We start from the raw sequence: 12,158 nt of genomic DNA on the forward strand, positions 1-12,158 counted from the left end.
CAAGATAGTGTAAGAAACTTTTTTGCTACTTATAATTTCCAATTTCTACACGACCCTGGAGTATAAGCTTTACTCGACAATATTTTTCGTTCGCTATACTTGTATGGCAGGTAAATAGCATTGCCATCGAAAAACATATGTTAACTTCGAGTTCCTACTTCCTATTATGTAGTTTGCAAAACAATTTTCGGTTGTACACATATTAATTTTCAACATAACAGCACACAAATTCGTTTCAAGTTTATTTAACTGAACGAAAACTAATAAGTTAACATATTTCCGAATGAGTATTTACAATGTAATGTACAATAAATGAACAGTAGCGTTTTATAAATTTAATAAATAATAATAATACAATAATTCAATTGGTGGTAAACGGCTAGTTTCTGTGTTTATCTTACGGCCATTCCTACCCCTTGGTAGTTCGATACTGTTCTACGTCTCTCCGATAGTATATCTGTTCCGGTTAAAAGAGTCGTATGTGGGATTTCTTATTCTGGTCCTAGTGCTGGCTTCACATCTGAACAGAAAACATTTCACGAGATATTATTATACCATGTAGCATAAACCGACGGATTGAACTCGACCGTTGTTGTAAGTACGCCAGTATTGATTTGAATTGTTTTTTTTTTATCATTTGGTAAAATGTAGTTTATTTTATCTACTAGCACTGGATATTTATCTGGGAAACTCACCTGCATGTAGTGTAGTCAAATATGAACCCTGAAGTGCATTCTTGTACGTCCCGGCATTGGCACGTGCACGTTGCCGGGTTCCACAGTTTGATGTCGTGCTCCTCATTGCATTTTTCCTGGTCTTCCTCGTTGCTGCACACGCACCGGCATTCGTTTGGATGGTACTTTTGCAGATGGTTGCAGTCCTAATGCAAAACAAAAAAACCATGAGAAAAAAACCAATAAATGCGACATAAAGGTGACGTCGTATACGAGATTAATTCAAAAAAATGCATTTGTGTGATTATGAAACCTGCTAACCTGTTCCTTGACAATGCAATCGCATTTACATTTCAAATGTTGTTCGACGGTTATGGCTTTGCGTCCTTTGTATTCCAATTTACCCTCTTCGTTGTACTGCGAGACCATTACCTATAACATTTTTTAACAAACGAATATTGTATGGATACGAATAATAGGTACTTATTACATACTAGGAGCTTAACAAGTTTATACTGTTGGGTATTGTTTCAAAAAATTCGCAGAAATTCAGACTACACTGTAGTTCGTATAATTTTATAGATAACAATTTGAATAAAGCGCCTATAAAATATACTGTATAGACACAGGCATTGAATTAGAAATATTATCTCGCCTGTATTTATGGGTTTCATAATAGTAAGTATTAGTAACTCGTGAAACTATTAAAAAATCAAATAAAGGAGCGTCATATCAGTATAATGACATTATAGTAGATTCTCTATTCAGCTATCTATAGTATGCTATTTTACATGTATAATATAAAATATTTAATATAACAAAAACGATTATTCGTACGCACCTCGAAGTTTAACATCTCAGCTTTGGTTGGTTGACAGGCTAACAGGTCATGAGCACAACAGCCTCCACATCGATTCACTCGGGTACACGGTGGATAATAGTATAAGCTCGGGTCGTCGTTATCTTTTAAGTTGACCGACCTGTACTCGGGAGTGCAGCCAGAAGCTTTGGGCATGAGAGCAGATTCTAAAAAAACAACAAATTCATATTATATTGAACGCACTAGATGAACTTGACTGAATGCAGTCGGATTAACAATTACAATTTCTGAATGTTTTTCAAATATATTTTATCCTTTGGTGTTTAAGTGCCTTGATCACAGTACGGCTTAATTCCGTTCTATTTATGTCCGTAATTAAATGCATAATTACTATTAATAATTATCACTAATCATCGGTTACATTATTGTGTTACTCAAGGGCAGTGTACAGTAAGTGTTTCTGAATGTGCGACAAACCAAAAGTTTCAGTTACAAGAATTATACTCCTATATATTATATTATCATGTTAATGTATACCCCACGCGGTGGCCTCAATGTCGATGTTAAATGTCCCCTTCACTTATCTTTAAATGATGGTAGGTAGGTAAGCGACTTTATTAGTATAACAATATGAGCTTAATCTAATTTTACTCACTTCTCTCGATGTTCATTATAGTACGAGCTGAAAAAATAATAATTGTTTGTTTAATCTTTAAATTCCATAAGGGTGTATTTTTTAGCAATATATTATCTGATCGACATTCGACTCACTTTGAAGACCAGAAGTGGCAACGAGTTGTTGGGCTTCGTACACATCAACGTCCGGCAAGAACTTTCTGAACAGGTCTGAAACATTCGACACCTTATTCAGCTCCCTTATGACATTTAGAGGAATCTAGAACACAATTTAATACACAAAATGTATTAGTCAAAGATCCATGACATATTTTGTTAAGCGCATTATATTTCAGGCGCGTGGTTTGTAATTTCTAACTGCCGAGAAAAAAAATATTGTCCTGGGGATAATATACAGTATCTCATCATTATGTGTCTAGTTAGTTCGAGTTAAACGACAATTTTCTGCTGTTAAAAAGTAAACTGTAAATAGTATAACAATTATTATTACGGTCAAACACCCGAAGAGCGTTTTAAGCGATTTACATGAAACGACGAAGGTCACGCGGATTATGTGTATATAATCGGTTGTTCTCAATTATTGCAATGTGGTACGTGTGTAAGTATATTATGTAGTTATTGTGTGCATGCGATGACTCACGAGATCTGCTACTCGTGAAAGTCAATCGAACCGATACGTGGTGGGAATATTTTATACAACCCAACATTTATTTTCGGATATCCTCCGGTGGACGATGACGCTTAAGTGTGAAAGCTCGTTAAATCGAATCATTGTTTTTATTATTTTTAAATACATGTACAAAACGGCGTAGTTCTCGTGTGAACAATGAGGAGAGGACGTGTAACAACAATTTACACGTGACCCTCAAAAATCTCTTCCTATAGCCAGCGCGCGCACACACGTTGCAAGGGCAACGTTTATATAATTGGCAATTATTGTTGTAAATTAAATCTCATGCGAAACATGAACACAAATCCCCCTCAGACTTCTTTACCATAATTTTAGAGGCATGTCGGGCGCTGCAAAATATTATTACAATAAATAATATTATTTCAACATATTATATATTTCTACGATCATAATAATAAAAAAAAAATCCATTCAAATTTAAAACATCATAGGTAATATTATGATGTGATTAAATGTGATTATTAATTAATGACTATAATATTATATAAGCTAGGCGAATCAACGAGAATCTGCCTTTTGTATAAGATTACAAATTACAATACATACAAATAATTTCGGTAAAATAAATAATAAGCTCGAGAAAAAGTTTAAATACTTTTATTTGTAACTTTTATATGCTTGTTTTTTTAATAAGTAGGCAATATTAGATGTGATTTTTAATTAAAAAAAAAAATTGAATTATTTAGTTTTACCTGTATACTTTCATAATTACTGATTATGATAATTAATTACACTACTAAATAATAATAAGAGAAATATCCCAAAAGTACAAGTCAAAATGATATACAAATTTACTGGGAGAGAAAAAAATCATTTTTTGTCAACATTTTAGTTGTTCGATTTTATACTGGCTGAATACATCAAAGTATTGCACTGTTGGCCTAGATTAGCTTTATAGGTGTTAACAATGTGCACGAAACTACTAATCAATGTAAGTACAATGTTTTCACTTGAAACCGTTTGTACGATATGAAATTAAAACAGTAAAGTTAGAATCAAAAGGGTTTCATATCGCACATGTATGATAGTATTTGTTTGACACTTGAAACGGTGGTGACTTTGACGTCAATCTTCATTTATTTTGTAATTTTTGACTGTTAGCTTCTATTTACATTCAGATGTGTGGAGTTATAATCAGTTCGAGTATATGTGTTCTACAGAAAATATTTTTGTAAGTTTGGAGTTTCATAGGGAGACGGATATAGGCGTTAAGCGTACCTTAAAATTGTATCCCAAAAACGAGTTCAGAGCTGTTGTTGTTGAGCTGTGCGTTTACCGGTAAAAACCATGCAACATTTTAGGCGAGGTTAGGATATTTAAATAACACCTAAATATTATGATTGGTGAAGTGAGTTTTATTCACTAAAAAAACCTGTGCTACCGGTAACTAAGTTAAATTAACTACATGCGAGCACACTACATTCTCAGATCCTCTTAGAGTGTAATAATACAATTGTTTTAAGCAATTAGATGGCGGCAGAGTAATCCGTCGGCATATCATTATGGTATGTTTATAATGTTAATAAAATACTTATAATTTATAAATACTCCACGAGTCTCATGAATAGGTATCAAAGTGAGTCATGCAATAAAAATGTTGGTAAACATACTTATGATAAAGGAGAACATACCTAACCGTTATTTAATAATGGATCGTTAGTCATTCGACCGGGGCAACTCTCTGGATAATTCTGTGAAATACCAAAAACATGGACGATGAACCTTTGGATCGCTATAGTCTAAAGAGTACACGGAATCTCTCGTTTGTAACGTCGAAAACTATTGGTTGGATGTCATTAGGCGTTGTGAAGAGAAGAAACAAAAAGACATTAACCGATAATACACGCTAATGAATTTGACAAAACAATACACTGTACGACTACCAAGTTGCGGTCTATACATGCGGCTGTCACAGCTGATAAACCTATGATTCACCGGCATTTGTCATTGTGGTTTTGCTTAATCACAGCACGAAAAATGTAATCGATTTACCTAAGGTAATTATTAATTATTATCCTTATAATTTTATACAATAGCAGCCGGTCTTTCGATTTCGAAGTACTGTGACCACAATTTGAAATGATTGGAGAATAAAACAAATCTCAATGTTATTGTTACAGTAGTAAGCCACGAATAATAGTCGAGTCGATGAATATAAATATCGGTACGTGACAGCAATACGTTTTAAAAGGTTAACTAAAACTCTCGAATGATGCTTTGAATAATAATTAAAAAATAGCATATCACAAACTAGTAACATGCAATGATTTGTTTGCTAAAATATTTAGATGTCCGTTAGCTGTCTTGTGAATGATCTAGTTGCATAATGCTAATGCGCAATGATTATTAATCAACGCTCATACCTACTCATTTTTAAAACAAATCTTACAGACTGTAAAATTGAAACTCGCCAATATTACATAAAGGTTAATATTACAACCATCGACTACTAGGAATGTCTGAATATCCTTAAACTTCATTGCATGTCATAGGCTAGTTATTGAGGTATTATGTTGCTTAAATAATGTAATATTTAAAAAAAACCATTATTGTTGTGTAAGTATATAATTTTTATCCGGTTGAGGTTCACAGAAATTGTACAAACACAGGTAAGAATCGCCCCGACCGATAAGTAACGTAATCCGTTTTTAATTACCTCTTTGGTAGAGGAAATAAACTGTGTTATTTAACCTACAAAAATAGAGGGGGCGGTCGGTTGAGTATAATAAATTCTGTTGTCAGGATGTGTAATTCACGTTTTAAAACAACAACTTTCCACGCGAACGATGCCAATAATAGTTTGAAATAGATTATGCATTAAATATATAAAATATTGATGACGAAACAAATTTTCCCTCAAGGTAGCCGTATAATTATGTGGAATTAAACGTTTTTTTCCTATAAATATAATCATGCCTATTAAATGTAATTTGACCATTCACCATAGATTTAGGTATAAGATGACATTTTATAAAGTAACTTGTCGTTTATTTTGTTAATTAAGTAATTGGTTCGTCAAGTTAAGGTAAGTTATATGGATACGTAAGTAATAAATTTAATCACAGGCTAATGGCCAAGTCGTCGAAGCCTTATAAATAAAGTGAAGAAATCGAATATAAATCGGATGTCCAAGTAGAGAAAGTGCTATTAAAAATACACATACATATAACATAGAGGTTCATGTATGAATGTGCTGTTACAGTAATTATTGCCATGTCAAAATTAGCATAAGCCTAGTCTATATCGACAATTAATATGATAATTAATATATTGAAACAATGTAGGATAATAATATGTATTACCAGACAGACATAACGTGATGAGGGCACTGTCGAATTTTTGTGTCATCATTTAAATACCTAAATAGTATAGGGGGACTGCGGATTACGTTAGGTCTTGTTATTATTAATTTCGTTTCAACCGGTCAACCGACAAAACAGCATTATGGTTGTGAAAATAACCATGTTTTGGCATACGAATTAGTCGTTACATGAGTTTGAGTATCGACGGAAGTTATCGTCAGGTATAGTATTTTAAACACGCATTCAAAAGTGTGTACGTGCCTAAATATTGATAATAATACTATTAATTGCGCGTTGTTTTTTGCAACATGTATGCAAATTCTCATAGCTAGTATTCAAAAGTAGACATTTAAACGATCGTTACAATGTGTTGCTTCACATACCGATGGAATGGTATACCAATTTAAAAAAATAATATCTGAAAATACCAATTTTTAAAACGGTACAGATAAAATAAAAAACATATTCGAGTTACAAAAGAAAATAATTACAACGCATTTGTGTGCAAACAAAATACACTAAAAAGTAATAGGTACGTTATAATTATAAGTTGTACCTATATAATTATTAAGTACAACCCGCAAGTTGAGTATCTAAAGTTGCGTCATACATTTATTTTTTATTAAATGCACTTATAGTAATTATTATATCATAAGTTATGATTAATAATAATTATTGAGCTACCTTTCTGCGTCTGGGCTCTTGCCGATTAGACAAATTAAGTATCACTAGTTGCCAACGTTGCTCTCATTAAGTGATAATAAACGGTTATATTATAATAAATTAACATTCAATCCTAATTAATGTCAGCCCATATATTTCTTAAAATTATGTCCAAAAAAGTAAACAAATTAATACATTGTGTTAGATTCAGTCTAAATTTCCGAATATAAATACTATAGTATTTAGTATTTTCTATACTATAGTGTTTATAATAAATAGTATTGTATAATAATTATTATTTTTTTTAGTAATTTTCTATTTTTTTAATAGCACACTAATAGAATTAACCAAAAATTCGTGTAAGACAATTTCTTAAGCCAATGGCCATCTCTGAATTTCGGTTGGTCACACCAAATAACGTAAAAAAAATCTTCACATTTTGTCCTTTAAGAGTTTAAACAGATTTTCGAGAAAAGGTTAAAAAAATTGAATATCATTTCTTAGTAATAATAAAAAAACGATAATAAACAAGTCAAGTGAGGGCTCATGTATGAAGAAATCGACGCCCTCATGCCGTATGTGACTAATGAACAACTTTTTTTTAATTGAGTACCGTCATTAATAGAACATGAAAAAAGTGAGCTTATATACGAATAATATAACATTTTGTAATTAAAATTGTCAAGGAATTAATAACATGTTATAACTAATATATACAACATCTATTCAAACTGTTACATATATAACTTGCTTGCAACTTACAGTTAGAACTACGGTACTGCAACTGCTATTGTTATATCGATATAATTTATATAAGATAAATCGAATACCACATTATAACTAAAATCATTAAAATACATCATTCAAATAACAAGTATTATTAATTTAATTTTTATGGGTAGGTGTACATTTTCCAAGATCAAATTTTATAAAATAACTATTATATGACCATGAATAAATAATTACACGCCTTAAAAAACTTTAGTCGAAAATTTTAGTATTTATAATTTTTTCAGTAAGTTTATTTATTCCAGTATGTCTGTACTAGAATCATCTGCCCTGATTAGGTTAAACATAGAAGGCGATGATTCTATTCATTTAGATGTATATAACTTTTAAAATTTCGAGCAACTATATTAAAAAAAAAACCGTAAGGTTAACCCAAAATATATTGTACAGCTGATTGTTTTCCTTCAATATTCAAAATAGAAAACAATTACATATAATCTAAATTTGTTTTGTATCATGACATACTAAAAGTTCATGTTTAAATTTTAGCGATCAAAATTAAGTGAACATTTTAAGATATATTTAAAAAATTCTCATTAATTTAGATTATTAAAAATTTGATATACAAATTTTTTAAAAGGTGCTGAAGAAGTAATTGCTAATTGATGGAGTAGTGCCAACTAGCAAATAAAAAAATCCCCATTGCCTACTTAAGGACTGTTTCTACACGTGCCTTAAATTGTCGTAAATGTAATATACGCCTATTTATAAAAAAATTTAAACCTATACATAGAACATTTTTAACTATATTAATTTATTTGAATTATAGAATTTTTGAATAAACTAGACATTTTTAATTAAGAATATTCCTTGTTATAATAAATTGAGAGATAAGACAATAAATGTTTGTAATTAAGTAGAGAAAATGTTTAAGTAAGATTTTTGATAAGAATGTAAGACATTGACACCTAGCACATCAGCCTTATGGTATAGGTACACTTAAGTCGTACAATAGCTAAACTGAAAACTGAATCATAGTTACATTATCGCAATTTTTATTATTTATTAAAAACCAACAATGTTTGTATTTTATTTTTGTAATGGTTTTACATCTAATGATTAAAAATGTTCAACTCAAATTTAAAATTGTTAAGTTAAGTGTAAAATTGCATTTATATTTGCCCCTTTTGTTTTCTAATACTCTCAACCCGTTTGACCCTAGATAATAAACATTGTATTGTTTTATGATAAATGATAATTTATTGAAGTAGTATCGCTAATCGGGATTAGGGGTAAACAGTTAGCCAATGATTTAGGAAGAAAGGATTTAGGGTCGCATTGACAGTTTTAAGGGTAAGTCAGCTATGGTTACCTAGTAGTTAACTACTACTAGCTCTACTAACTAGGTTGTCTTCACTATTCCAGAACCATATTCAATTCTACACATGTGAAGTATCAGCCTAGTATGATGTTCAAATATGAACAAAGGGATAAGTAAAACTGACTGACTGTTTTTTTTTTTAATTTAAGACTTAGGACATCAAGTTTGTTTTTATTAAATGTCTGATATTTATTTAGTGATTATTCTTTTTTAGTTTTTTGTATTTACCATTTAATTGAAATAAGGAAATTGTTAAAATCTAGTTGATACACATTTTTAAAAACTTATTCATTAGTCAATTTAAATATTCAAGTACAATTAGTCACAATATTATTATGTACTGATGGTAATAAAAATAATACGAATGTAACGATTCTTTTCTTGGTTTAGAAATGAAACACGTTAAGTCAGATTCTTTTTTTTCCGTCAATTACCTATTTATAAGTTATAATTAATTTATATCTTTTACGTCATCGGAAATCGACAACATTTTTTTTTTAAACAGCAAATACGTTATAATATATTTTCTATAACTAAGGTAAGGTGTTTAAATTTTAAGTTGAAAACAAGATGATTTTTATACATTAACTGTGTTTTCAAAATGTAGTTTCAACTTTTGATGAATAGTAGGGAAACTAAGTTTAAATAATATTACGATAAATTCGATTTTTAACAAAAGTCTCATTAAAGGGTTGCAAATAAAATGACAATTTGAATGTGTTGATAAAAAATATATATTTACCTAAAAAATAAGTTTCTATTAGACCTCCCCGGAATTGAGATGACAGGTATATTAAATCTCAACTTGACAGTGGCAAATTTAAAATATTAACAAAAAATCACGCGAAATAGGTTGATGTTATGATTTAAAAGATACAATACCAAGCTAAAAATGAAAAATTACTTAATAAAAAAAACACTTGACATTGGGAAAATAATGATATAATTTTGAAATGTCTATAATAAATATTAACATTAAGAGACTACCAAAGAAATGAACAACAATTATCGATCACACCGATTTGTTGTAATGAAAAAAATTGTTCTATCATTGTTATTGTAGAAGATATCGCAATGGACCATTTATTAATGCGATTTAACTTTTAACTGCGTCGTCTATACAAAAATATCATAATATCTGAAAAAAATATAAACAAACAATTATTCAAAATACCTCTCGTGCCCCTCGGCTGACGTCACGGTTGCCCATAGCGGCTGATCCGCCGCAGCAAGGTCGGTCCATTTGCTCGGCGTCCGTCGGGAAATCCTGGAATTTTATGGCGGTACTCTGTCGGGCAGCCAAAGCGTCGGTGGCCGCGACCAGCCACGTGCATACTAGCAATAATGATGCGGCGATTAAGCGGGCGAGGTTCGCGTACGGCGGCATGTCGTCGGGCGGCGATACGTGCGGCCTGTCTGGCGTCTGCGGTGTCACTATAGCGGCCGCACAACGCGCGCGCTATATAATAATAATATTATGGTACACCACCGCTCGGTCGGTCGAGGACGCAGTCCGCGGTATCGCCGCGTGCCCACCACCGCGATAACGATAACCGGATAACCCGACGTATGCCTACGCTCTTCGAACCTGTCGGCGACATCATTTCATTTTTAGTTTCTGCGTCACGGCGCGCGTCGACGTTCGACATGCGCGTAGATCCAGTGGCTTGTTGTAGCGGGCTTACGAGAGGCCGAGGGCCGTGGCCTTTTAGATTCCACGGTCTCCGTCTCCACCGTTAAAGTCTGTAAATACCAGTGGGATTTGTATTCATTTATAGCGGTCAGGGACTTCTATGGGAAAACGGGGGAAAAACCTGGGGAAAAATCGTTTTCTACCAAGTATAGCAATGGATGATGAAAATTATAACTGAAACTAGCCTCGTAAGCAACGAGAGTTCAACGCGTCACTGCGTGGTTCTTAAATAGAGCTTTACACCAACGGCATGGTTATGACTTATAAATGTGATTGGTAAAAAAAGTCACGACTATTTGGCATGTCAGATCTGCCTACGGTGAAAATTATTATTAAATGATAATTAAAAATGATAATTAATTTTATTATAGCTTTATAATTAAATTATTATTAAACGATTTAACATTAATTGTTTATTATTAAAATTATCTATCCCAGAATCTATAATTCGAGTACTACATCATTTTATCTTCTAACATCGATATTAGAATATACAGATAAGCGGTACTATGCACATATCGGCGACCGATTTTATGCGGGATTCCCGCCGTCAACAGAGGTACCCAGCGATAGTTCACCATCTATCTGTTCGTGAACTACGACGAGGGTACCTCTGTTGATGGCGGAAATTCCGCAAAAAATCGGTCGCCGTTTTTGTGTACAGCACGGCTTATTTGCATACTTTGAAATCAATGGTTCGTAAATGGCTATCGTCTAGCGATTACCTAACGCGTTAGGTTAGGTTGTTCTAGAGCCAATAATTCAATTCGTATTAAATTTTTTTTTTCATAATGTTATTATGCAATGTGATCTTAATTTTTCAATTATTTTTTTGTTTTTACCCCCCTCTCAACTTATTTTTTTGACAGCAATTTTTAAAACTTAAATGGTAACGCATACATTTCATTAACTTTTTAAATGGTGAATAATGTACTAACAATTTTAACTGGTCGATAATCAGTTTTGGATAACTATTTTTAATGTTATTGAAGTTTCATGTTCAGGGCAAGATAAAAGGTGGATCATAGTATTATTTTTATCTGCGTGCACTTCCCAACCGCACTTCCTCTCCCATCCGAACTATTAAACTCTTTAAAGTTTAGAAATAGTTGAACAAAACTGGTTATCAACCAGTCAAAAGTTTTAGTAAAATATTCTTAATTTAAAAAGTTAATCAAATATATACGTTACCATTAAATTTCCAAAAGTTGCTATCGAAAAAACTGAGTTGGAAGGGGGGTGAAAACCAAAAAAAAAAATATGAAAAATTGAGATCACGTTGTATTAAACAATATTAAAAAAAAAATTAATTTCTTATTAAACCCTATGGGATATTAAGTGGTTCACGATAAAATATACTCTGTATATAATCGTATATTGTATATTTTAATAACGAGACCTATTTCTTTGTTATGATTGTTTAGAATCTAACTTGACTTGGCGTTATAGGCTATATTTGTATGAAATTTTGCCTCTTATAAATAGAAAATTTAAAGTAACTTGTCTGTTATTATAACCAAGTAACTTTTCAATCTCACCTGAAGTAAATATTTTAATAGATTCCAATTA

General features: G+C 31.7%; 1 protein-coding gene across 1 annotated transcript; it reads right to left on the reverse strand.

Annotated features, from left to right (window-relative positions):
- Positions 1-227: 227 nt before the first annotated feature.
- On the reverse strand, positions 228-10,338 carry LOC126841831 (vascular endothelial growth factor C-like). Its single transcript, XM_050578506.1, has 7 exons — positions 10,071-10,338; positions 2,266-2,389; positions 2,150-2,176; positions 1,516-1,700; positions 996-1,106; positions 696-880; positions 228-520 (listed from the first exon to the last, which is right to left on the reverse strand). Exons 1-7 carry the CDS (start codon positions 10,281-10,283, stop codon positions 436-438), a joined length of 930 nt encoding a protein of 309 aa, XP_050434463.1. The 5' UTR covers positions 10,284-10,338; the 3' UTR covers positions 228-435.
- Between the last annotated feature and the right edge of the window lie 1,820 nt (positions 10,339-12,158).

Source organism: Adelges cooleyi, unplaced genomic scaffold (genome assembly GCF_023614345.1).
Source record: "Adelges cooleyi isolate 19-005CV unplaced genomic scaffold, UGA_ACOO_1.1 ACOO_flye_CR_arks_rails_tigmint_CR_PRNA_41, whole genome shotgun sequence".
NCBI lineage: Eukaryota > Metazoa > Arthropoda > Insecta > Hemiptera > Adelgidae > Adelges > Adelges cooleyi.

Bases quoted from the DNA above. Each gene is read 5' to 3' on its own strand.
- LOC126841831 (XM_050578506.1), bottom strand. From the start codon at position 10,283: ATGCCGCCGTACGCGAACCTCGCCCGCTTAATCGCCGCATCATTATTG. The intron at 881-995 runs GTTAGCAGGTTT...GTTTTGCATTAG, and splicing joins ATTGCATTGTCAAGGAACAG to GACTGCAACCATCTGCAAAA. The intron at 521-695 runs GTGAGTTTCCCA...TTTTCTGTTCAG, and splicing joins TTTGACTACACTACATGCAG to ATGTGAAGCCAGCACTAGGA.